This window comes from Acomys russatus, chromosome 15 (genome assembly GCF_903995435.1).
Source record: "Acomys russatus chromosome 15, mAcoRus1.1, whole genome shotgun sequence".
In the NCBI taxonomy this organism is placed as follows: Eukaryota; Metazoa; Chordata; class Mammalia; order Rodentia; family Muridae; genus Acomys; species Acomys russatus.
Genome location: NC_067151.1, coordinates 15,045,186 through 15,073,140, shown reverse-complemented (window position 1 = coordinate 15,073,140; position 27,955 = coordinate 15,045,186). Strand labels below are relative to the sequence as shown.

The 27,955-nt window shown below is 38.2% G+C and overlaps 1 protein-coding gene and 1 pseudogene across 1 annotated transcript in view; one reads left to right on the top strand and one right to left on the bottom strand.

Annotated features, from left to right (window-relative positions):
* The window catches only part of Atp11b (ATPase phospholipid transporting 11B (putative)), a 104,794-nt gene that overhangs the window by 57,393 nt on the left and 19,446 nt on the right, over positions 1–27,955 (bottom strand). Inside the window, exons 3-11 of the mRNA XM_051157062.1 lie at positions 22,943–23,032; positions 20,902–20,982; positions 16,224–16,331; positions 15,820–15,948; positions 14,689–14,792; positions 14,231–14,278; positions 11,750–11,814; positions 9,935–10,016; positions 946–1,096 (exon numbers count right to left, since the gene is read on the bottom strand). Of these exons, the coding sequence (XP_051013019.1) occupies positions 946–1,096; positions 9,935–10,016; positions 11,750–11,814; positions 14,231–14,278; positions 14,689–14,792; positions 15,820–15,948; positions 16,224–16,331; positions 20,902–20,982; positions 22,943–23,032 (858 nt within the window). The remainder of the gene's footprint in view (positions 1–945; positions 1,097–9,934; positions 10,017–11,749; positions 11,815–14,230; positions 14,279–14,688; positions 14,793–15,819; positions 15,949–16,223; positions 16,332–20,901; positions 20,983–22,942; positions 23,033–27,955) is intronic.
* LOC127199169 (histone acetyltransferase type B catalytic subunit-like) lies at positions 25,010–26,283 on the top strand (annotated as a pseudogene).

Sequence of the window (27,955 nt, the reverse complement as noted above, 5' to 3'; positions counted from 1 at the left end):
TCAAAGATCATGGCTGACTAAGACGCGCGTGGAACCTAAGCATACTGGAACACATTTTCTAGGGAGAATTTTTCTTCTTTTTAAAAAAGTTTGCTTATGTTTAATTTATTCACTTTACATTCCAATTCTAGCCCCTTCACTCACCTCCTTCCTGTCCCACCATCCCTCTCTCTGCCCCCCTCCCCACTTCATCTAGTCCTCAGAAAGGGAGAGCCCTCCTCCCCTACCATCTGACCCCAGTCTATTAAGTCTCATCAGCACTGACTGCATCCTCTTCCTCTGTGGGCTGGCATAGTGCCGTGCCAGGAGGTAGTGACCAATGAGTGGGCAACAGGGTCTGTGTCAGAGGCCGCTCCTATTCCTCTAAGGAGAATTATTAAGAAACAGAAACTGTAAAAGAGACTACAGGTATAGACTGCTATAGCACAGCAGAGCTGCCATTCGGTATGTACTCTGTGCAGTGTAAATGACACTGACAATGGGAACCTAGACCGATTTGCTTTGCTGTCTCTTGAGAAAAAAGTGTTTTCTAATATGTACATTTTGACTTAAACGGAAATTTAGAGAACAACTGTCTACCAACATTTCAGGTGAAATTCTCTTCGTATATCAAGACCATTAAGACTTCTTGAGTCATGCAGACATGAATTAAAATAAATGTATCCTTTAATTAATTTATAAGGTACAATAAATGATTTAAAATTTTTTTAATTTGTAATGCTGGAGTAGAATGCAGTTTTTGACATGTTTTTGTGATCTGCTTAGGCCTTAAACTAGGAAAGTACACCGCTGCTAACATGCTCATTGCTCTTCTAAAAAGACATCTTGTCAATCTGATGCTGTGATGAGATCCCAGTGGTCCTCCCAATCAGATATCACTACCAATGCATCAACCATCCCCAAAGAAATTCCCTTAACAGCTGGATTATGAGTAACATATAATACCTTACTACTATTTCTTTGATGTTCTGTTTTTTGGTTATACCAAGGTTCGTCCCATTTTTCTTCGGCTTGCCAGGTATATTTCAAGATAGTACTGATGATGGCCTCAGAAATAAGTATTATCAGATAAATTATTAAAAATGTGTTCATTGATCTAAAGCAAGAAAAAATACAAACATGTCAATATGGTCTATATGTTTATTTGCTTAAAAAGCAATATTTGTATTATATATAAAAATATTTAAGATTTTATTATAGCTATTTTTAAATTAAATTATTATTTTATTTTTACTTTTACATATATATTTATATTATTATACATATATAAACTACATATAACAAGAAGGACCATGAAACAATTAGGAACTATATAAATGTAGCATTCATAGTGTTTTGCTTATTTGTATTTGGCAACCTTGGAGAAAACATCTTTCCTAACTTGGTGAGTATACAATTCTGAATGTAAATCAATTAACTATCATATCTCACTCTATCAACCTAAAAATCCTTATCTAGACCTAAAAACAACTTAACCCCTAAACAACTAAGCTTAATTATAAAACTAAACTATTTGGTCTTCAACCCCATCAGAGACTTGAGAAGGAATAAAATTAAATACCGGAGTAAAGGAAGTACAAGAGAGCAGCTTTCAAAATGAGAAAATGACAGAAACAATTTGCTGCCTGAACAGTCACCCAAAACGCTCTATAATGTTGAAGCATTGTCTTCAGCCATCTGGCCCATTATATCTGGCAGACATACTGGTAAAGCAGGAACTACTGAGCACTTGCTTATCCTGTCTTGGCAGAGTTTAGCCGTCAACTCTGCCTGCTTCTAAGCTTGCCCACTTTTAGACAGAATTCTGTCTGTGGCAGAAACGAGGACATTTTGCCCAGTAGCTGGTTTGCCACCTTTGAAGCCATCTCCATAAGGAGGTTCTTTGGTGCTCATCATCTTCTTTGAGGTAGGCTGGGTGTTGCCAGGAGTTAACCAGTCTTATTGTCAAAGCCTAGCATTTCTCAGCATTTAGAAACTAGACTGCAAATGCTATTCCTAGCTTGCTTAACCATTTTCCCCAATTGTATTTGGGCCCCTACAAAGAGAACAATGCCCCATTTCCCCTAAGAGGGGCTGAGTGGGGTTCTGGTTGTTCTCTAGGGATATATATGTTTATTTGTATTGGGAGTAGGCTATAAATTATTATTGGTCTTATTCAGAGAGAAAACAAGATTGGACTCTGGGATTTCCTTTTTTCTTAGGTATGGAGATAGGGGTTAAAAAGAAAGAAGGGGGAATATAGGAATATACAGGGATGACAGGACCAAAAAGTAGATTATTGACTCTATTCCTCAACTTAAGGCCTTAACTGTTACTCACAAACAAGGTTATTTTTAATTATTGGTATAGAATTTTGTATACTGATGCAAAATAAGTTTAATTTTGATACATTGGTATAGAATTCAAATTCAAGTTTATTCTTCACACACATTAAATATATTTATTTTAATGTAAGGTAGTGTGCCCATACAATTCTATTATAATACAAAGTTTATTTCTAATACAGGCTGGTTAGGATAATTAAGTGACACAAGTTAATTGTTAGTTGATCAACTCATGGTCATGTCAACTACTATTCTGTTTTCATCACAAGAACACACACTCTAGGTACAACATATAGATATGATTCTATAGAGAGATAAGGTAAAATAGTTAGCTAAGGTCTTCAAAAACCTCAGAGACCTACAGGATATGGCATTTAAAGATGTTTTTATGATCTTAAGGATCCTTTGACAATAATATAGCTATTTACAGGATAGTATTTTAATGACCATTTAATAAAGCATAATTACCAGTAATATAGTTATAAAACCTATGAATTATAACAACACAGCAAGATATATCCAAAAGTACAATAGTGATGCTTATATCTTGGGGGTTATCAAAAACCATCAAATTGTACTTAAGGCCTGCTCTATAGAAGGAGGGAATCCATTGCCATCTGTGGCTGGTGAGGTCATGAACCCTAGAGGAAAATGTTCTACCACCATTTTCCTAAACCAGTATAATTTCCAGCTTCATTCTAAATACCTATCCTTATTTGTATAGGTAAGTGTACTTCTCACCAGAAATCCACAACTGGTCAAAACGCAGCAATCAGATGACCATGAGGTGCCCAGCATATTGGTACATCTGCAACACAACCCTACACCTAAAGCTCCAGGGACACTGCTAAAGAGACAGCAGAAAAAATCTAAGAGCCTGAGGACCAGGACGTCTGCTGTGAGATGGTGTTGTGTAACAGTTTCCTCTGATATGGAAACACTCCATCCTTCAAGGAAGCTCCGTAACCAGGAAAGTAACTCAAAAGGGCTTCAGGAAATCCCTGAAACCAGCCTGACTCACTAGGCCCCTCCCTGCCAGAGTAAACAAGAAAGGCTGAGCATCCCTCTCAGAAAAGCAGACTTGAGCTGTAAAAAAGACTGTTATAGCAGACCAGCAGCCTGGAAGAAGCAGAAAGCAGCTGGGCTGCCTGGAAAGTTGAGATCAACTGAGTCCAACTTGTCGGTCTGCCTGCAGGCTGTGCAGTGTGCTCCAGGTCGCCAGCTTCATGAGCTGTCACCTATGCTGGGATCGGCTTTGGTGATGCGGCTGCCTTTGAGTCATTTCTGCTTGTGTAAGTAACCTCTCATCCATAATCCTGTAAGTAACTACAATACAACTCATTGGTTCACCAAACCCAATTTTGGTGGTACCTGTACTTCGGTGTGTTGTATCTAGAGTGAGTAAATATTTGTGTTGTGTCTTCCAGGAAAAATTTTGTCATATAGCAGTGTCTTCTATATATGACAGGGAGCTACATCCATGAACTCTTAACATTGTGGTCGCCTAAACAAGTCATGACCAATGACAACACCAGTTGCTATGCCAACATGTATGGGGAAATCTCACACGGCCCCACTCCTATAAAGTGCTACAAGCAACTATTGGCTGCTAAGAGGGACAATCAGTCTGCTCTAGAGATATGCCCAGGGTAAATTACCCACTGAAGCAGTCAGCGCCAAACACACACATACAAACAACAGTAGGTTATCTCAGCAAATTGTATTGAAATACACATGTGTAGACATGTTTAACAAAAAAGGTCTTAAATTTAGGGTTCTGTAGGAGGAGTTGAAGAGAGAGAAGAGAGTGGAATGAAAATGACATAAGCACAGTATACATGTATGAAAGTCTATAAAACATTTTTTAAAAGAATATATTTATCAGGGATAAATGGACCAATACATACAATGCTCTGACCACTGTTTTTACTATAAGTAAGTATTCTCGGATTTTCAGGATTCATCTAACTATAAAGGTAATAACTAAAACTAACATATACATTAAACTTTTACAAAACTTCTGCCACATCTACTAACTTGACCAATTCTTAAACACTTGTTTAAAAAAAAGATTGATGAGTCTATGACATCCTTTATAGTGGCAAAAAGGCAAATCCAAGAATAATTCTATAATTTCATCGAGTCATCAAAGTAAGGAATTCAAAATCTCTCTTTCATTCATCAAGCAACCTTAATAGATGCCCAATTTTAAGTTAAAAACCAAAATATTCATGTAAGAAATGTGTCTTCATTAAACAATTAAAATATATGGAAACATAATCACAAGGGACTAATGAACTCCACATATCTAGTGAGAATGGAAGAAAAATGTACACACAGGCTTTACAAAAACTCTTCAGAGTAAAAAAAAAATACCTATATTCCTGGTTTTTCTCCAATAATTTATCTTTACCCTAACTACTGAAATAGTTGCTTCTACACTCTCTTACAAGAGTACCATCAGAATACCATGAGAACACATGGGAAATAAAGGCACAAGAAGAAGGGGGCTCTTTTTCTACATGGTGATCATGTGTTAGTCATCTCATTATTTGGTACTTCAATAGCAGGACTGCTCACATCTTACAATATCAAAGTATTTGGTCCAAAAGAACAAATCAAATAATCCACAATCACATAACTTAGGATCAGGAGAGCTGAGTTAAACCTGCAGTCCCTAATTTCATTTCATTAACCTGTATCCTAGCACTGTCACACCTAGTTTACATTTACACTGTCTTTGCTTACAACTTCATGAGACTCTCTCCTCAACAACATGTCACATTCATCCTTCTGCCAATTCTTCTTCCTCCTCCTCCTCCTCTTCTTCTTCACCACCACCACCACCAGTACTTCCTGGTATTACTGCGTGTGTGGTATGCCTGTAATCAAACCAGGACACAGCACTCTCTAGGTGAGCACTCCACCACTGAGCTAAATTCCCAACCCTTCACTGTATTTCCGTATGTTCAACTGGAAGACCTCTCCTTCTTAACTGCTTTTGTCTATAGTCAACATTCTCTTATTTAAATTTGAAATTAGTACCATAGTCACAAACGTCAGCAGTGAGACAACTCCAAATTGCCACCTTCAGCATTCTAAAGAGTTTATCTTTTAGGGACATTAAGGTCAAACTGGGATTCCTCGCTTTGACACTAAAAACAACTCAAGACTAGCCAGTACAAAAGTGTATCTGAGGATTTTGCTAAAGATATTTATTAAATACTTTATTAAAGATAAACTTTAAACACAAAAGTGAAGACAAGAGTGCCCAGAAAGAAAGTCCTACTATTATCTAAATTTTCACTGTATATTCCTTTAATTTCCAGTTGAGCTGGAAAGTCTAAAGGGGGAATAATTGTATCTCAGAAAACCTAACCCATAACAGATACACATACGACATTTAATATCTATTTCTAGACTGGGTTTTCTTAAAAAGAAATCTGATGTCTTAGAATTCATGAGTAAGATTCTGGAATTGAAACAGCAAGGATAATAATACTCGGTGAATTTTAATAAAAATAATACCCTGGCGAATTCTGTTTATGAAGGTATGAAGTCACTGGTACTCCCTCCTCAATGTCTACTCACTACAACAGGCTTTCGATTTCATGTTTCACATATCAAAAGCATGGAACCCTTCAGGATTTAGTGCTGGTTTTGCGTACAATTGATGCTCATCTGTGTACTGCAACAAGGTTAGAGCAAACAGACTCAACTTCAAATTTAAAATCTTGAACTTAATAACATAAATTTGATATGAAAAAACATTTTATGATAAAAAACTTGAGACTACTACAGAGATGCACAATTATACCAACTGATACATCTACAACCTAGCCTCTACACCTAAGGCTCAGAGAATATGAAAAAAGAGGGTGGAAAAGTTCTAGGAGCCAGGGACCACGATGCCTGCTGCTAGATAGGGGCTCCAATGCACCCATGAACTCTCAACAATATGGATGCCTGAACAAGACTGCATAATAACAACAGCTGGCATTCCAACATGGAAGAGGAAGACTGCTCATGCTCCCACTCCTAGGTGAAGAGGTATAGTGGGCAACGGCTGCTGAGACGGGGAGAATCGGTTTCTTGCAGAGATGCGTGACCATATAGTTCTCCAGTCTCAGTCAGCCCTGCCTACATGCACATATGGGCAACACTAAGTGGACTCAGTAGGTAACATGGAGAAGAGGTCATGAATTGGGGAGGAGAGGACATGGGAGGATTTGGTGGAGCGGAGCGGCAGGAGTGAGGAAGATTCAGTACTTATATGATATTCTAAATAAATTCTCAAAAAGGAATAAACTAAAAACATACAAATAAAGTGAACACAATAATGAATCTATGTGCACCACATAGCTTCCCCAACCGGCTTATTCCACTTATACTTCCTTCCATTCCAATTACCCATTTAATTTTTGTTTTTTATACTTCTTTTTTCTTGCCATTTCTTTTTAAAGAACTCCTTAATTTGAAATTGCAGCCTCACAGAAAGGTATAAAATCAGTACAAAGAGTTCTATCAACTTAGTCCACATTTTCCCCACCTTCCTCGCCTTTTTAAGACTGATGACAGGATCGAACAGAGAGGTTAATACTGTGCAGCATGCTCTACCACTGAACTACAGCCCCAGCTCAATGGTGGCACCTTATGTAGCTGTAGTCTAATATCACAGGTAGGAAAGGAATACTGAGATGTTACAGGGAATTAGATTTGATTAACTTTCATATTTATGAAACCTGAACTTATTTGTATATTCCCACACACAGATTAATTACCATTATCAGGAATTGTCCCATCATCAGTTTTAAAAATATATTTATCTAGGGCCCATCATGGTCACACATGCCTTTAACCCAGCACTTCAAAGGCACAGGCAGGTAGTTTTCTGTGAGTTTAAGGTGGGCCTAGTCTACATAGTGGGTTCCAGGATATCAAAGGTTACATAGAAAGACTCTGCCTCAAAAGATAAACAAAATTTAAACATTTAAAATTTTATCTTGTATGTATGAGTGTTTTGCATGCATATTATATGTGTATCCCACACGTATGCCTGGTACGTGTGGGATGTCAGAAGACTGTCAGATACCCTAGAACTGGAATTGCTGGGAACTAAACCCAGGTTCTCTACAACATCAGCAAGTGTTCTTAACCACTGAGCCACGTCTCCACTTTCCATCACTCTTTTTATTTTCACAGTCCCCATACTGAATCTCTTTCCCCTAGCAGCAATCATCTGTCCCCAACATACACAGTTTTATAATTTTGAAAATGTTACACAACATACTGGAAGCATACAGAATATACTCTTTGAACTTGGCTTTGTACCAAGTATAACAGTTTTGCAGTCTGCTCTGGCTCATGCATGTAATGTAACTCCCCTTTCTTGCTGAATAGTACTCTATGACATAGCCGTACCAGATTTCCTTCTGTTCAACTATTACACATGCATGGATGCTGAGCTGTTTTCCAGTTTTTTGCTGTTATAAATAAAGCTGCTCAGGAAAGAAACTGCCAAACTGTCTTCCAAATGAAAATATCATCATTGTACATTCCTACCAATAATGTATGAGCTCTAGTTCCTCTACCTCTTTCTAGCACTTATTATTATTACTGCTCTTAAATGGTGAGCCAGCCTCACTGTGTTTGTGATATGATAGCCTCTAATAGGCAACAGCACTGACTGGACATCTTTATCTGCTCCTTTGTCCCCTCTACCTCTTGTGATGACTGTGATTCGTGGCTTTTGATCACATCTTGCTGAATCTCTGTGCTTCTGTCGGGTTTAAGTTTGTGGTTTGTAAGCATTTCCCTGTCTGTGGCTTGTCTCTCTATCCTTTCAAGAGGGGTTGAAAAAACTTTTAATTCACATGAATTTAATTTAGTAACTTTTTCATTCAGGAATTAAGCTTTTTTGTTTGTCTAACAATTATTTGCTTAAGTCCAGATCCTGAAGATTTCTATACAACTTCTTCTAAAAGTTTTTACAATTCTGTTTCGTATTTATTCAATCATTATTTTTGGATGCAGGAAACTGAGCCTGTGTCTGGTGTATGCCCTCTCACTGGCAAAAGCTCTCTGTTCCCTCATATTTATTATAAATTTCACCATGGGTATTATAAATAACAGCTTTTCATGTTCCTCAGGAGAGTGTTGGTCTTTGTTCTAGTAGACAGTTAACTTTAAACACCTAATTTCACTGCAAGTAGTAAAAGTAAAATTCTGTTTAGCTTTCCCAACCCCACCCCAGAACTCTGCTGGGTTCTGTTGTTTGTTTTCTGCCAACTTGTATCTACAGTTTCATCAGTAAGGCAAGAATTCCAGCAGCCCTTACACATAAGTCTTCAAGTCCATTATTTCCCACGCTATCTAATCTGTTTTCTCCTTTCTAGGTCCTTTTCCAATTTTCTTGTTTTGTTTTGTTTTTCGAGACAGGGTTTCTCTGTGTAGCCTTGGCTGTCCTGGACTTGCTTTATAGATCAGGCTGGCCTTGAACTCACAGTGATTCACCTGCCTCTGCCTCCTGAGTGCTGGGATTACAAGCGTGTGCCACTACACTCGGCCTCCTCCTCCAGTTTTACATCTTGTCCTCTGACATTTCAACCCAGTAAAGAAATAGAGCTCACACTTTTCCCTTCTTATTTCTCCTACTTCCCGCCTTCCTTTTCTCAGCTGTCTTCAGGATTGGACTCATTGCTAATTTCAACCTGCTTTTGGTCACTTTCTATTGCTAATAGCCCAAGGTAGCCTCAAACTCATGACCTTCTTGTCTCTGTCTTTCAAGTACTAGTATTGCTGGACTGCCCTCACCATGCACGGTCCAATATTATGTTTGTGTGTGTGTGTGTGTGTGTGTGTGTGTGTGTGTATGTGTGTGTGCACGCGCGCACACACACTCACTTGTATGCAGATTTGCAAGTCTACGTGGACATGTATGTATTATGTAGAAGCATAAAGTTGATGTGTAGTTCTTGCTCTGCACCTTATTTTTTGAGACAGCGTTTCACACTAAATGCAGAGTTTCCTATTTCCCCTGGACTGGCTGGCTGGCAAGCCCCTGGGATCTTCCTGTCTCCACCCAGAAGGTTACAGGTACATGCCACAACAACCAACTTTTTATAAGGGTGATAGGGATCTGAAGTCAGGTCCTCATGCTTGCACTGCATGTGTCTTACTCAGAGCTATTACCTCATAACCTATACTATATTCAGTCATATTTCAGCACTTACTACTAGTCAAATCACCATGCAAAATGCTAAGTGTATACAAAAACATAAAATACCATTCTTATCAAATAGGAGTATCATTTTGTGTAGGTAATGTGAAATACCTTTTAAAGGATTTGCTTATTTTTGTGTACGAGGGTTTTGCCTGCATGCTGTAACTGTACTGAGTGTATGCCTAATGTCCATGGAGACCCCCTTGCACCAGAGTTACAAATGGTTGTGAGCTGCCATGTGGGTGCTGGGAACCCAGCCTGGGTCGTCTGCAAGAGCAACAGTGCTCTTAACCCCTGAGTCATCGCTCTAGCTCCTGAAATGTCTATTTTTATGGATGTTACACATGTGTAAGATACACACATAATTATGTGAAAATAGTTTTCTTACTTTTCTACTGCAGATCGTTTCTGTGACTTGCTCTTGTAATTTAATGCCATCTTAGTTTCCATTCCGGTGTATACGGCCACACCTAGAAAATAAAACTGCCATTTGAAATGTACTCAGCAGCTGGAAAGCACTGGTGAAAAGCACTGTCTGAGTGCGTATACAGTCTGACTTTCCCTGAGTCTTTTCACAGCCTTTGCTACACCTACCATTCTTGGTGATCTAGACATTCAGCCTGCATGGAGTCTTGCTTCTCAATTACAACAGTTATTTGGATGAAAGATGTTACAAGTTGAGACAGACAGAAGGAAAGGGTGGGAGTAACAGACGACCACTGCACATGGCTAACTGTGAGAGCAGGAACCCTGCTGATGAACTGGAGCCATGAATAGCTAGCGACCCAGCATGCCCGAATCTGGAGTGTGCACATAATTCCCTACGTGCTGAAGACCACTCCTAACGTGTTCCAGAGTAAAGTAAGCAAGCACAGAGTAGACGCTGTGACACCCTGAGACCAGAGAGAATGGCTACAATAGTGCGACCAAATCTGCAGAATGAAACTAATTAGGCAGGACCAAACTTTAAATGCTCATTCACATTCCAAAACAGTAAGATTAAAGAAACAACACAGAACCAATTGTGCCCTTTTAGTAAGCATTTGACTTGGAATTTTTAAAGTAAGAATTATTCTTTAAACTCAGGAGTCATAATTAAAATGAAAAATAACACTGAAATCATGCAATTTGAAAAAAAAAAAAAAAGCACTCAGAATGAAATAGAGAAGCGAATACTGGGGCAAACAACAGTAGACCCAACCAAAAGCATCCAAGGACACATTTGCTTCTAAAACTATGCATGGTTAGGACTCCTACTTTAAACAAAGTAACAGAGCAAAAAGCATTACTCCCAGAAAGTCATATAAGATTCAGTGTTCCAAGAGAAAACCTAAAAATCGTGGAGGTTTAACCTGGTTTCTGATATCAAAACAGTTATAATTTTTTTTAAATGGTGGCAAAATACATGCAGCATACAAATTACTACCTAACCATTTAAATGTGTAGCTCAAAGTGGTAAGAACACATTCACAATTTTGTGGACTTGTCTTTTTTAACTAGAGAATACTTCTAATCAGTTTTTTAAAAAATGCTGAACCCACTAAATATCTATCCCTCTTTCTTTCTCTTCTCTAGCCTCTGGAATTCCTTTATGCCTGTATTACTCTAGATGTACCGTGTGAGGTATATGAAAGGAGCATATACTCTAGGGCCCGTTTTGCTAGGCTGCCACAGGGCAGGGGCACGATTGCTCTTCCTTCTGAGAAAGAAAGTCTATGTCCCAAAGAGTGCTGTGTCCACAGTCAGAGCTCCTAAGAACTTGCTGCAGTTATTAACCCAGCTGAAGAAGAGCACTAAGAGAACTGAAGATGTGTGGCCCAGCACTCATACTAAAGAGCACTGACTGCCCTGTGCTGCACTCAGCTCATTACCCACACACAGGGCGAGGAAGTCCCCAGTACTACTCCAAAGGAGAGATTAACCACAACAACGACAAAATACTATACTAAAACAAACTTTAAAAGGAAGTTACCATAGATTACATTTAATAAAGTAATATGCAACCAAAGGGCATAAAATGCTGTGCTCTTGAAGCTACTTTACAGAGGTTGGGGATGCCATCTAGAGCGAGACAGGGTGTGTGCCTGGTGTGTGCAGGACCTTGAGTTCAGTACCCAGCACCTCCACAGTAAAAGCAAAGCTTCACATAAAGCACCGGTACAAAACACACAAACAGTTTTAAAAAACTTAAGTATGTACAAACCAAAAATTTCTTTTGTATTTTTTAATCTGGCTCCACGAAGCAAGAGACTCTCTGGTCCCAGAGGTCTAAAGAAAAAAAAAAGAAATCCAAAAGGCACTGAATACATTAAAATTTCAACTCAATTAAAAGGCATCTTCATTCAGAGGTACTTAACCTATAGTTACAACATTGTTTTCATATCAAAATCAAAATCTCAGCTACTATAATACTTCCTGGACTAATCTTAGTTACCATAACAACCAATGTCGGCTTTAGCACTTCAGTCACTTTAAGATTAAGGGCAGGGCTAAGGAGATCACTCAGCAGTTAGAACTGGCTGCTTTTTACAAAGGACCTCAGTTTGGTTCCCAACACTGATGGGCCAGCTCACAACCATTTCCACTCCTGTTCCAAGGGTCCGCTGACCTCTGCAGGCACTAGGCATGTAACTGGGGTACAGATAAATGCTAGCAAGACACCATACACATAAAAATGTTCAAATTAAGGCAAGTGGCTTAAAAAGAAAATCATACATTTTATAAATTAACTCACAAAGCCATTAATGTCAAAAATTTTCAACACAAAGTAATATTAAAAATTAAGCAGTGATTTAAGAAAACTTAGCAGAAGATAAAATTTAAATTTTGTTAGCAAAATTAATAGTTTTAGAAAGAAAAATCCAGGATAGAAATGCAATACAAACATAAAATTTTTATGAGAGCTGCATAATATAAATGTATGAGTTCTGCATAATTAAAATTCTGTTATACTATAAATATAATATACAAACTATGTTAATGCTTTACAGGCAAGATCACAAAACACAAGCTACTTGCACTGCACACTTCTCAGTACACAGGCCTACTTGCTATTTGAATTTTTCTCCACTAAGGATAAAATGAAAAGGAATAACTACTAAGGAAATTCTATTTTCTTAATAATAGTAAGATGGTTAAGAGTCTGTAATGGATAAAGTAGAAGGTCTTTATTTTGTTGATAGTTTTTAAACTTTTCTGAAACATACAAATAATATGTTTATTCAAATCAAACAAAGCTTGAATCATTGATAAAAACACCAGCAAACGCCAACATTGTGGGAAAAAAACAAACAGAAACAAAAAACTGCACTGAACCAGGAAGGTCAGGCATTTGGGACATGTTTACCAGTAAGGTTTTATTGAGGAGTCTGTTGGTGAGTACACACACCTAGTCTGTCAGAACCAGTATGGTGTTAACTTCTCAGCAGCTACAAATACCTGTTCACTGAAATACGCTCACCACTCAGAGAAACCATGTGCCCATCACACATTCACCTGCTGTGGTGTTCTACCGCCTAGCATGCTGTTGGTTCTAACAATGCAAAGGAATGCATACATAACTGGGAGACCATTACAGCTTCCAAATAAAAGACAAGTCAATAGTTAACTGCAGGTGTTTCAGTAAAGAACACAGTTCATTCTTTCAGACACTCAGGAGTGAGTAGCCCACACTGCAATGCTCCTTTACCAGACACAACACCTTAGAACACAATTCAGATGATGCATCACAAAATTTTCACTATTTTAATGCATAAATAAAAATAAAACTTAGTCATACTTATTCATCAGGGATCTCATACAAATGTTATTAAAGTTTATTGAATATGCTTCTATGTTGTTTATTAAAGCATGACTCAGTGCTGACATGACATTTTGATGGCTTATATCTTGATCTAATTTTAAAATGCTCAACTCTTTCTGCTACTGACTTATTTCATGCAGCCAATATACGGTGACTATGTCCATAGAAACGCTGGGAAAAATCAGATTAAAATAATAATTTAACAGCTGATTCTAAGACCGACTTTAAGTTAAACCTTTAGGTTGTAAGTAAAAATGTAATATCATTCTATTATCAAATATTTAAACTGATTCAAAGCCTCTTATTTAGATGCCAAATTATGATGGGAAAACAGACCAAAGCAATCAACCAAGCCATCAACAAACCAAAAAAACAAAAAACAAAAGCAAAAAAACCAAAACCAAACCAACCAACCAAACAACAACAAAAAACTGCTCACTAAATGCTTGAGCTTACACTCAGTGACTATGAAACAAAGCCAAGCAAACATTATGTTATGCAAAACATGCATTCTTTGTGGTAGGAGGATTGAACCCTGATGAGCCTGGACTTCATATATGGTACCCCTGCTGTATCATGGAACTGAACTCAACTCACTCCACTGAGTATTATGACTAATATGTTTAAGGATCTAAATTAAAACAACAGTGTTTCATTTCAAAGTTGCTATCAAAAATGCAAATATATAAGGCTGCATAATTACTTTTATGTCATCTCATGGAGTGTTTCATCTTCACTTGTTGCTTCTAAAAACTACTAGCTGATGACATGTTTTTAAACTTATGCTTCACTGCGATAAGCTGTTTATTTACTTAATTCCCTTTTAACTTTTATTCTATCAGTTTCTAATAACAATAAGTAGACAGTATGATTTATTCTTACCTTACAATTTCTTCCATTTGTTGAGTTATTATCATTCGTCCCATAAATCTGTAGAAGAATGTATCATATTATAAAAGTAGGTAACTTATGAAATCAACAGGTGGAATGCACTTACTACTATAAGAAAATGAAATAAAATTTAAAAATAAGTGTGATAAATATTTTTTCAATATTTATTTATCATTATGTATACAGTGCTCTGCCTGCATGTACACCTGCAGGACAGAAGAGGGTATCAGATCACATTACAGATGGTTGTGAGCTACCATGTGGTTGCTGGGAACTGAACTCAGTACTCTTAACCTCTGAGCCATCTCTCCAGCCCTTGCTAAATATTTTTTTAATAAAATAAATTTTGTACACTTTTTAAAATTAAAACTTTAATAACATTCTATTGGAATTTTACTTATAATATAAGCTGTTAAGTGAAGATGAGCTCATCAAATAACACACCATACCTGTATAAGTCCGCTTCTGGCTGCTGGCATTCTATCACAGCTATGAGACTATCCAAGTTGGCAACTGTTTGTAATACTGCTGTTTCTGGAACTGACACATGTGTCTGAAAAAAATTAAAAAGGGACTGATGTTTACCTAAGTATGACCTCAGGTACCAACTACTTCAAGTGTCCTCTAGATGAGATTATGGTATACTAGATTGCAGATTACTCGCTAAGATGACAGACAAGAAGCAACTAGAAATAAGCAGAGAAGGAATGGATTTGCTGCAATTACCAGTATATAGAGTCTGTTTGCAATCACAACTGTCTAAAGATGCTAAAAACTGAGAAAATTTATACTTGCTTCTTAACCAAAAATATATCAAGGTGAGTATGGTGGCTCACATCTATAATCACAGTATTTGGGAAGCAGGGGTTAGGTAGGATTCCCAGAAGTTAGAGGCCAGCCTGGGTTTAAAAAAAAAAAAAAAAAAAGACATCAGAAGTATTAAGAGATTTTATTTTTCCTAAAACATTTTTTATTTCTACTTTCAATATGAATAAAGCCAGGGTGAGACTGACCTTAAACACAGAATAACATTTTTTTTAGTTTGCAACTTTTTAAATTTTAAAACTTACTTGCATACATGTGTATGCATGTCTGTGTGTCTATGCAGACGAATGTGCAGAAGTCAGATTTGCACTGTGTATGGAGCCCAGAGGTTACCTTGGTGAGTCTTCAATTACTCCCCGTCTTACTTAGTGAGACGGGATTTCTCACTGCACATAAAGCTTACCACTTTGGTCAGACTGACTGGCCATCAAGCTCCAGAGGTCCCCTATCTAAGCCTCACTGGTGCTGGGATGAAAACATGGCTGCTATGCCTGTCTTTCTGTTAAAAGCAGGTGCTAGGGATTCAAATGCCGATGCTTGTATTAGATAGCAAGTACTCTACCAACACAGCCGTTGTCCCAGTCCATCAACTTTTGTAATTTGTTTAAAAATTTTTAATAACAATAACACCAACAAAAAAAAAACCTAACTTTCCTGTATCAGTCAATCCTAATCACTTCAGCAAAAGGTAAGCACTATAAACATGAGGCGTTCACGTCACCCAGAGCAGTGCCGAAAGATGTCCATGAACAAACCTTCAGGTTGGTCTCTCCATCCAAACTAGCAGTTGTAACATGACATGAACCGTCAAGCCGATCTGAGGACAGGAGCACCAAATCTGCAGGAAAAATTTCATCTTTGGCTATACGAACAATATCACCGACCTACAAGATGTCAGGAGATATGTTATTATACACATTTTAAAAGGCAAAGATTTGTTTTCATTCTGTTCTACATAGGTGGCTTATCACAGTATTTTACTGTATGTGCATTTTTTGAAATCTAGATGAACTCAGGGTCAAACATGTGAAGCAAATAATCTGCCACTGAGAAACACACACGCATAGAATTTTATAGTAAATACAAAAATATACATAGAAAAGTCAAGATTAAAACTATGACACAAAAATACAATTTTATATCATTTCCACATACATACCCGAATGTTTTTTGATCTAGTTTTTACAAGGCCACCACTTCTAACAACATAAACAGGAGCTCCATTTACTTCATTATCTGAGTTATGGCGTAACCAGTCTTCATATCCCTAAAAATAAAAGAGGAAAAATTGTCCTATCTGTATACTTTTAAAAATACTTAATCAAATCAGAGAACATGAAAAGACACACACACACACACACAGTTTCCAGGGAACACTCACTAGAATTCTCCTAGGCTACTCTGATGCCTACGAAAGGAATGACACTTCTGACATTCATTCTTACCAGAAACATTATCTGTATCCATTACATTATGTTCCTGATGTTCTGAGGTTCTGACCTTTCCTTGTTTGCTTGTGAAGGTTTCTTCTGTTACCTCTATGAGTCCCTTCTGTATACTTCACTCTTAGTAGTAAAATTATTCTATTCAGCCTGGCGCAGTAGTACAGCACTCAGGGAGGCAGAAGCATGCAGTTCAAGGCCAGCCTGGTCTACAAAGTGAGTCCAGGACAGCCAAGGCTACACAGAGAAACCCTGTCTCCAAAAACAAAACAAATAAATCTCTTCTTTTATATGTATGTAAATAATATAAAATATGCTGGTAATTCTGAAATATTTTTTCTCCAACTCGTATCTCTTCTAGATTCCAAAGGTGAATATTTAGCTGCATTATTAGTATCTCTATCTAAGGTTGCATAAATATCTTTTTAAAATACTCTGATCCTCGTCATTTCACCTTCACCCCTAGAAACCTTCCTCTCCACAAGCCAGCTCCCCTGCAACGTCTTTTTGTGTGTGAACAAACTGAGTTAAGTTTTGGCTGCTGGCATGTGTATGTGTGTGTGTGTGTGGGGGGGTAAACATTTGTCCTTATACCCACAGATAAATGTTGCCTTCACCCCTCATCAAGAGAACTTCTCTTTACAATGGAGACTACTACGAAAAAGCAAAACCAGTCAAAATGCAGAGTTGTGGAACTCAGTCCCAATGGAACTACAAACCACCAACAAACCTAAGGCTCAGGCATGGTACAGAAGCAGGTAGAAAGAGATTGTAAGAGAAATTTGCTTGTAGCAAATTTGCTTGAGACTGTGTCTGCTAAGTAACTATAGAAGTTACACCCATGAAGTCTCACCAAAACGACTGTCCAAGGATGAGCTGAACAAAAAGGATACCAACGAACATGCCAAACTTTATTGGGAAAAGCGCATGAGACCTCAACCTTACAGAAAGAAACAGGCAACTATTTAAAGCTTGGAGCAGAAGTGGCCCTCCCCAGGGAAGAGCATACCAATTAATTGCCCAGTGCCAAACAGTCAGCCCTGAGAACATACATACAAGTAACACATGGCCACAACAGGTTGTATTTATTGACATGTATGTATATACAAATACACGTATATATTCAGTAACAATTGATGAAAAAGAGGCCATAACTTTGAAGAGAGTGTGTGGGGGCATATATGAAAAGAGGAGGGAAGAGAGGGAAGGGAGAAATGTTGTGAATAAAATAGAATCTCAAAAAGAAAAAAAAATTGGAGAATAAGAGGGCAAGGGAGAGGGGGAGGGGAGGAAGGGGAAAGAAGGGAGGGAGGGGGAGAGAAGGGGGGAGAGGCAGACAGACAGACACAGAGAGAGACAGAGACAGGCAGGCAGGCAGACAGACAGACAGACACTGACACACTGACATACCCTTCAACTCATAGTTCCTTAATGAGGGGTGTGGCTTATGAATATCTTGAGCATATCGAAAGCTAAGTTTAGGGTGCTGTTGCTAAAGTCCATATTGACAACTGTCATAGCTAACCATGCCAAAAGTCCAGAGTGGCAACTATGGCATCTACATTCGCCTAAAACTATTTAATCATTAAATGACTTTTATGTACAAATTGATGTTTTACTCATACAGTATAAATTCCCAAAGCATTGTTTCAGACAACAAACAGAAAAAAAACCCAAACTTTAAAAGTGAGGTTGATTTTTTTCTTTCTTTCTTAAAATACAGACCACATAATTAATTATAATTTAAAATATAAGCCTTTTTTAGCTCTGGCATGATATGACAAGCAGAAAATTCCACATCTGACTTCACATATGAAACACCATTTTATACATAAAAATACTTTAAAATACTGCATAAAATTATCCTCACACTAAGTGCATAAGGTGTAATAGGGGAATTCCCGCCAAATGTCACAGGCTATTGCAAAAGCTGTTGGCTGCTCTCTACAAACTAATGGTAAGGCCCTATTGCTGAAGACAACATTTATGACATGAACACAAAGAAGACAAGTTGGAGCCTACCTAGAAACCTCACTCCTGATGACTGCTGTTGATGGTACTTGAAGGTATGGCACTTGCATACTACCTACCTAAAAGGAAAGGTCATCACAAGTATTGCCCGACTACAAACCCTAAGACATACAACAGACAACTGCATAGGATACACTGGTGTGATAACAGCATAAATGTTATAGGAGTAACCAACAACTCTGTGATTTAAGGCACACTCCATGAAATGTAACCTATACCCCACACTGCTGAAGTAATAGGTCATGAGCCCCGAGGAAAACCTGCTACCATTATTCTGCTAAATGACCATAACAATAAAATGACTCCTAATGACATACTGCTATACCCATAGATCAGTGACTTGCTCAGCTCTCATCAGAGAAGTTTCTTCTTACAGTAAATGGAAACTAACACAGATACCCACAACTGGACAAAGTGCAAAGAGTAAGAGACTGTGGAGCATTCAGGCCTTTATAGGATGTCTTCATCAAAGCCCGCCCTCCAATGCTCAGGAGCTATGCAGACGAGGAGGCAGAAGGCTGTAAGAGCTAGAGGTGAACGATCAAAGTGATAGCTGTTCTTTGAAGGTCTACTTTCTTGGTTTTGTTTTTCAAGACAGGGTTTCTCTGTGTAGCCTTGGATTTCCTGGACTCATTTTCTAGACCAGGTTGGTCTTGAACTCACAGCAATCCGCTTGTCTCTGCCTCCCAAGTACTGGGATTACAGGCATGTGCTATCACATCTGGCTTGAAGGTCTGTTTTTTTGTTTTGTTTTGTTTTGTTTTGTTGCTTTTTGTTTGGTTGGTTTTTGGTTTTTGAGAAAACATTTTGAGAAAGCACTGTAGGATATATAAATTATACTGGCCCAATTTAACCTGTCAATTTTAGAAAAAGCTAAGCATTAAAATACCATTTATTAAGCAATGAAAAAGTTTACTTCCTTTTATAGTCAGAAAACACTAACAGCAAAGCATTGAGAGTAAATGCATTATTCTTTTAATGTGAGTTCATAAATTCTAATTCATTTTGCATAGCATTGCTAGGCAGTAGCCTGCTCAAAATCATTTTATTGACTCTAATGCTTACAGCAAAACATCTTTCAGTTACCTTAATTAGCATCATTATTTCAAATATCATCTTAGCACTTTTCTAAACAGGCTCACACATTATCATGATTATAGTTCCTCAAAACATGTCTTGCCATGTCTTGCAGATGGGTCCTTATCCAAATTGTTTCCATCCGACCTTCTTTATCAATTTTTTATTCATGTTCTAAAACTCATCTTAATATTTCTTACAGAATCTTCCTCAGTCATCTCTGTGATTTACCAGAGTTCTGTGTATCACAATACATGACTAGAGAAGACATGATACACACTGTATATAGAAAAAGATGACATTCAACAAACGATACTTGAGCACTTCCCCACTGTGCTGCAGCAATAAACGTGGAGACCTGCTGGGCGGGGGCAAAGTCCGCCCTCCTCCAGTTAGCTGTTCTAATGCACTCGGAAAAGGGGACGGGACGCCTCCCTTCTTATCCCAGCAGACCCCTAAATCCCCCCGGGTAAGAGGTGTCACAGACCTGGTCCTGCTCTGATAAAAACTTCAATGCCACCTCTGGATTAGCAAGGGCTGTTTCCCCTTCTGGAGATAAGGCTCTCAAGATATTTACTATAAACAGAAGCATATCCTGAGATCTCCCCTTCTTACAACCCTCAGGTCCCCTTTTTACACAACTCTCAGGGCATATAAACCCCTCCACTCTATAGAACTATACCCCCTTTCTTAAAGACTTATTTATTATTATGGAGTGTTCTCCCTGCATGTACACTCACAGGCCAGAAGAGGGCACCAGATCTCATTATAGATGGTTGTGAGCCACCATGTGGTTGTTGGGAATTGAACTCAGGACCTTTGGAAGAGCAGCTGAGTCCCAACTATACTTCTTTTTGTTGTTGTTGTTGTTTTGTTGTTTTGAGACAGGGTTTCTCTGTGTAGCCTTGGCTGTCCTGGACTCGCTTTGTAGACCAGGCTGGCCTCGAACTCACGCCTCTGCCTCCTGAGTGCTGGGATTAAAGGCGTGGGTCACTCTGCCCGGCTTATGTTCTTTTTTAAACATCACTAAAATTACAAAATGATCATGCTATTAATTAGCCTGTATGTATATTTATTATTAGATTGACTGCTGTGTCAAGAAAGTAATATGTTTTAATGACTGCAATCATTCATGAGTCTCAAGGTATCTGGAATATAATCTGTTGTGTATCAAGTAAATCTGCTACTTTGTTACATAAACTGCTTTCACAATGTTAATCTGGAGTAGAAATCTTTATGAAGTTCTGAGTGAGTTTTGGAAGAACTAAGGCAGGGAGTACTACATACCTGTTTTATGGCAGTTACTGTTATCACAAAGAATAATGGAAGTCCACTGGTAATTGGACTGGTAGGTGTATCAATCATAAGCTAGAATTAAAGAAAGAATGCAGAGTATTAGATGTTTATATCATATAGGTTGTATTATTAATATCTAAAATCTCATGCTATTGTACAATGTATTTCACATTTCCTGACAACTTGACAGTTGTACACGCTCAATTGTACTGATAACTGGACTCAGTTACTCTGCTTCTGCTTTTTTTTTTTTTTAACGGCTGTTCTGTTTTTTTTAGACAGGATTTTGCTGCATATGCCCTCCCAAAACTGGACTACTCTTTCCCCCCTTGTTGCTGCTCAAGTGCTGGAACTCCAGGCACCTACCACCACACACCAGATGCAGCTATTTTGCTCTAACAGTTCTTAAGTTCTTCAATATTACCTACAAAAAGAGCCATAAAGGGCCTTATCTCGTTTTGCATTTCTTTGTACATGCTACAAAATGCTGAAAAGTCTGTCAGCAACTTTAACCCACGATTCAGGATAAACTCAATCCTGAAGAGAAAAAACTAGGAATGGAATATGGAAAGTGGTTTTTCCTACAAGTGATTTTATTACACCCAAAAGAATCAGAGGAAGACAGCCAGGAAATGGTGCTTTAATTATGATGTGTGTTATATAACTGAACTTTCTGTAAGCTTCTGAACAAGCACTTGAAGTAATTACTAGGTTAGGAAGAACAAAAATCTTACGCTTTATTGATTTCTCTTGACTCTGGGCTAATTAAGCTTGCTCTACTGTATATACATGCGGATCTTAGCAATCTGACAACTGCATGCATACCATGTGAATATAGTTAGCATCATTTCACTTTTCAAGAAAACCACTAGATGTTCTATTGACATAAAGTTAGAAGTTCCTTCTCCACTCATGAAGAAAAACATTTATAAACTAAATATTTCCTAAAGCTTTACAATGATTATTTTAGTAATTTTACTTTTCTTTTGCAATCCTAGATTCTACTGACATTCCAATTTAGAGTTTAAACAAATTTTTATTTTAACACTGAAGAAAAATTTAGTGTTATTTCAGCTTTTAGTGTTATTTTCAGTGTTATTAAGGTTTTATCAGAAAATAATAACCATAAAAATCACTATATTTACAAATTGATTTATACTTGAGTCTCAATTTAGATTTTATATGTATGTATGTATGTATGTATATGCATAGATATACAAAAACATTAAGATTAAGAAGCTACAGAACAATTTAGGATGAACTTGGATTTAAGCCCAGACAAGTACTCTTGCAAACATTTAAAAATTAGAACAATTAGTAAAATGTAACAAACACTTGTAATTCCAGACTGGCAAATGCAGACAGAAAGGGAGTTAATAGCCAGTCTAGGCTATAAGGTATATACATAGCAACACACACACACACACACGGAAGAAGAGGAGGAAAAGAAAAAGAAAGTAAGAAAGGGAGGGAAATGTTAAAAATTATAAATTTAAATAAAATGTATTGGGATGGGTTTTTTGCTATGTTGTCCAATTGGCATCAAACTCCTGGGTATGAGAAATCCTCATCTGCCTCAGAGTCTTGTGTATCTGTGATTATAGACTCATGACACATGTGGATAAAACAAAATTTAAATAAGCACACACACACACACACAGAAAACTTTGTACAAAGATGAGTCTATAGGCAGACATGTGCCAGTGATACACTACATAACAATAGATAAAACATTTATACTCTGAGGCAAGCATCTGAAAAATGACAAGGAATATTCTTGGCTTAATTTGTAGGTATTAGTACTATGGCACACTAATAAAGAAACAAAAATGCAATTGATCTGAAAACTTATAGCCCATGTTTTAGAAATCTAGATTTGATTTAGGTAATTTATTCATGAATACAATGGGGAAGCTACAGGAGAAAAAAAATCCCATAGTCAAATAACTAAGAATATAATATGATTTTTCCCTACTATAAAATATGTTTAGGCAGCAAGTTCATAAATAATCCATTGAATAATAAAACTTACCTGAACCAAAAATATAATAAGAAAATAAAAGTTTGCCACTCTTCTGAATTGTTCAAATAAATTTTTTGGAACAAAATTCCATACAGTATACTAGGAAAAAAAAGAAAAGGGAAATCAATAAAAGAATATTTTTAAAATATATATACTACAGAAATACAATTATAAAGTAAAACAGATTTACTAATCTCTTAGACTAATTAATATAACTTCCTGCTACAGAAACTACCTGGTTTCTAGAATTTAAGACTTTTATGCTACTTTCTTTTTCTCCTTTTTACTTATTAGCAATTTTAATATCCTTTTAAACATGAGATATAAAACCTATTAATTCTGTCATCTAATTGTTGATTTTATTTATTTAGTTCAGTGTCAGAATTAAATGGTCTAATCAGTTATTCTCCGTTTACATGAAATATAGAAAGATTACTTAGAATATTAAAGAAACTATAAGACAAACAATGGGATACCCACCAAAACAATTATGAAGGATATAAAATTGCTACAATTTCCTAAAGGCAAAACAGCTGAGTACAATGGTCAAAAGCACAGATGGATGGGAGTTAAAATCCTGTGGCTCAAAGTTGCAATATTCATTAACTAATCCCTCCGTGCTCTATTTCATTCCTCTAAGAAATGATGACAATAAGCGAATTTCCAGAGTACTCAAAGAGAGTAAATGAATTAGTCGATGTGTAAAGGCAGAATGTGGCTTATATTGACTGCTCTGTTTGCTCATTGTTACTAATCAACTTATGAGCTTATCAGGTGTGTGACAAGGGCAGAGCAATATGCTACCCGCTATTGTTAAACCATCACTCACAACAGGTCTGTATGTATGAGAATGGGGAAAGTTTATAGAACTTTTATTTTAGTCTGTCTATACCCTCCCACTTGACTGTAGCATACCAAGTGTCTACCTTGAGTACTTACACTATTCAGCACAGCTGCAGATCAGAAAGCTCGCAGGCTCAATGACTGAACCAATAAAAATGACTGAAATGGAGTCCTGTTGTCAACCAACGCTCAAAACCTTAGTAGCTATTGATTAAGATTTTTCTAAGTAGTTTTGTTAATTTTCTCTATGCATACTAATATGCTTCTAATTTCTAAAGTTTTGTATGTCACTTAGCCTTGCCCCTATGTACCTGTGTCCTGGGATACAACTTGGGATTGGAAAACCTAAGAATACATTACAGTAGAGCTCATGAAGCTGGGTGTGGGTAACATGGAAGAAGCTGGAGCAGGGTGGGAGGAGCGGAAGTGGTGCAGGTGCTCTGCTCATGTATGAAGTTCTCAAACAAAAAGTGTGTGTCAATGTTTTAGCATACAAGATGGAAACTCTGAGTAGGTACATGTGCACATATGTGCTGAATGCATGTATTCATGAGGGTGTGCATAAGTATGTGGGTACATGTGCATATGTGTAAACCTGTGTGGAGGGAGGCCAGAAGTCAACAACCGTAGTCCTCAATTGTTCTCATCTTTCTGTTTAAGGGGAGACTCTCATAACCCTGCTGCTAACTGACTGTAACTAACAGGCTGGCTGGACAATGAGTTGCAGGGACCCTCCCATTTCTGCCTCCCCAGCACTGGGATTATACACGTATGCACCTGAGCTCTACTTTATATGGGGGCTACACATCCAAACTCAGGCTCCTCGTGCTTTTGGCAAGTCCTTTGCAGACTGATCCATCTCCCCAGCCTCTTCTAGTTGATCTAATTGGAGTAAAAGGCAACTGTTCCTACAGACACCTGTTCCTATAGCCTCGAAGGGCTAGCGGAGCCATGGATCAAACACCACCACTTTACTAAGCCAGCATAAACCAGAGCGTCTCCACAGACATTTCCTCATCACCTATCGGACACACGAAACTTCCTAAGGATTAAGTTGGCAATGCCCTATGTCTACAAACACGCAGGTAGGTTATACTAAGAATAGAATTCAATAGAATTAAAATTAAAGAATTACATAAATTGGCAGAAAGTAAATGGTTTCAAGATATTTGCTTTGAAGAGAATGGAAAGAGTGTGCATGCTGCCTCAGTCTTGGGTGCTCGCAACTCGGAAATGGCGGGATTTGGTGCAATGGAAATTTTTCTGGTCTAATATGAGAGTGCGGTGGAGAAGAAACTGGCTGAGTACAAATTTAACACCAACACAGCATTTGAATGGAAACTAGTTCAATTTCCTGAAGATCTTGAGAATGACATTAGTTTTCTTTCCTGAATATACCCATCAGCTCTTTGGGGATGATGAAACTGCTTTTGGCTACAAGGGTGTGAAGACCCTGCTGTACTATACTGTTGTAACCTGTCAACAATGTTCCGTGTTGAATATGCATCTAAAGTTGATGAGAACTTTGACTGTGTGGAGGCAGACGATGTTGAAGGCAAAATCAGACAAATCATTCCACCTGGGCTTTGGACAAACATAAATGATTTTCTTTCTTTGCTAGAAAAGTAATCCGATTTCAAGCCATTTGGAACCCCACCCCCACCCGCCCCCTGCAAACATACTCAGGTCCTAGTCCAACAGGAGGAGACAACTTTACTTTTCAGATATCCATGGCTGACATGACATATAGAGGCTTCTGAGAATATCATGACAGGCTTCAGACATGTTTGATGTGGTTTATTGAAACCGCTAGCCTTACTGACATGGATGTTGAAGGCTGGCACTACTTTCTAGTATTTGAGAAGGATAGTAAGGATGGAGCTATGGCCTTGGTGACCACAAGTTACCTGACACACTATAGCTACTATGTGCACCCAGACAAAACCTGCCAGGTGTAGGTCACATGTGGATACTGAGTCCATTTCAAGGTCAGGGCCATGGTGCTCAGCTTCTTGAAACAGCTCATAGATACTACATTGTATCTCCTTCAGTTCTTCATATCACAGCGCAAGATCCACCCAAAAGCTATGTGAAGCTGACACTTGGTACTTGATGCTCTGTCAAGATTTGCCCTGTTTCTCCTGGGAAAGGTTAATGCCAGGACTCAGTGACGATATGGCGATATAAGCTTAGCAGAAGTTCAAAATAGTAAGCAACATGCTAGACAGGTTTATAAAATTCTTCGACTGCTGGTAACTGACATGAATGATGGTGAACACTATAGAAGCTACATTGGATATGAAAAGAAGACTAATTGGCCTTTTTAAACAAACAAACAAAAAGAGCAGAGAGATTTTGCCAAGATGAGGAAATACCTGAGACCAGAAGAGCTGGCAAATCAGATGAAGCAGACAGAAGTAAGTGTGCAACATGAGTAACCGGAAGAGCGATTTCAGGAGCTGGTGGAGGACTCTCAGAGTGTCGTTCAGTGACTCGCTCAAGAGTGAGACCCCTTGTTCCCCAGGATACCTGCACATTTCTGTGCACTGTGCTATGAAACCACTGACAATCCTAAAGTTATCTCTGTTCTTGTTAGGGGAATATTTCTTTTTGAGAGGCTGTATATGTTAAAATACTGTCTAGAGTTTATGAACATATATTGAATTAATAAAAGATGGCTTGTGAAATTAAAAGAAAAAAAAGAAGAAGTGTGCATATTGCTCTTCAGAGGCCTCAAGTTCAATCCTCACAACTGCCTGTAATGTAACTCCAGCTCTAAGAGCCTCTGAAGCCTCTGGCCTCCAAAGGAGCCTGCACTCAGGTGCCTCTACTCACACAGAGATGCACGCAGATAGTTAATAATAAGTCCTTTAAAATGTATGTGTAGAGTGCTTTATGTATAGATATGTGTGCACCACATGTGTGTCTGGTACCTGTGGCGTACAGAAGGCATCAGATCCCCTAGAAGTGGAGTTACGGACCGTTGAGAGCTGTCATGTGGATGCTGGATACTGAAGCTGAGTCCTCTGCACAAGCGTGCTCTTAACCTCAGAGCCATCCCTCCAGTCCCATAAAAATCCATTTTAAAAGAAGAGGTTTCAAGCCGGGCCTGGTGGCACACGCCTTTAATCCCAGCACTCAGGAGGCAGAGGCAGGTGGACCGCTGTGAGTTCAAGGCCAGCATGGTCTACAAAGTGAGTCTAGGACAGCCAGGGCTACACAGAGAAACCCTGTCTCGAAAAACCAAAAAAAAAAAAAGAAGAGGTTTCCTTTGGCTAGCTCATAAAGTTCCTTTAAAAGGGGGAAACTGAGGATAAAATTTTTATATACAAAGCAGCTTACTAGTGACAAAATATTCATGTTTTCTACAATACAAACACTAGCAGATCAAATAAGTCAAAATTCTGGGCTTATACTACCATAGAAGAGGAAGGGACATTGTGGAAGGATGGCAGGCTTTGTCCCAGGTGAAAGCAATCTTGCTGGGCTTTGCCCCTTGGAAACACCCCGGATACCCCACTGAGATGGACATTGTGATAGACTGGAAGGAGCCACCCTGGGAGGAGCCATCCTGGGAGGAGCCACCCTGGGAGGAGCCATCCTGGGAGGAGCCACCCTGGGAGGAGCCATCCTGGGTCCAGAATTCAGGAAACAGACCAGGGACTCCAGCTGGGCTATTGTGTTTCTAATCACATCAATGGGAAGTGGGAACCAGAGAGACCTAGAGAGAGAAGTAGGCAGAGAGGCAGAGGAGAAGGCTGCAGGTTCCAGGTTCAGACTACAGGGGTGCAGACTGCTTCTACTGGGGAGAGGATAGGGATTTGTCCCATGGAACTGATACCTGGAAGGTTTATTCTTGTTTCCCTTCAACCTTTTTTCCCTCCTGTATAGGATAGCTGGGTTGTATAATGAAGTCTAATTGTTAAACAATACAGCCAACAGGACATACTATTAAATATGAAAATACTTAAAAAATAATTTGTTGAACTTTAAAGTTACCTGAATTATTATAAAATATTGGTTAAGATGAATGAGTTTAGAAGAGAAAATCTATACCCTCCTCAGTTTTTACTTTTTTAAAAATATATTTTATTAATTTATTCATATTACATCTCAATTGTTATCCCATCCCTTCTATCCTCCCATTCCTCCCTCCCTCCCATTCTCCCCTTCCTCCCC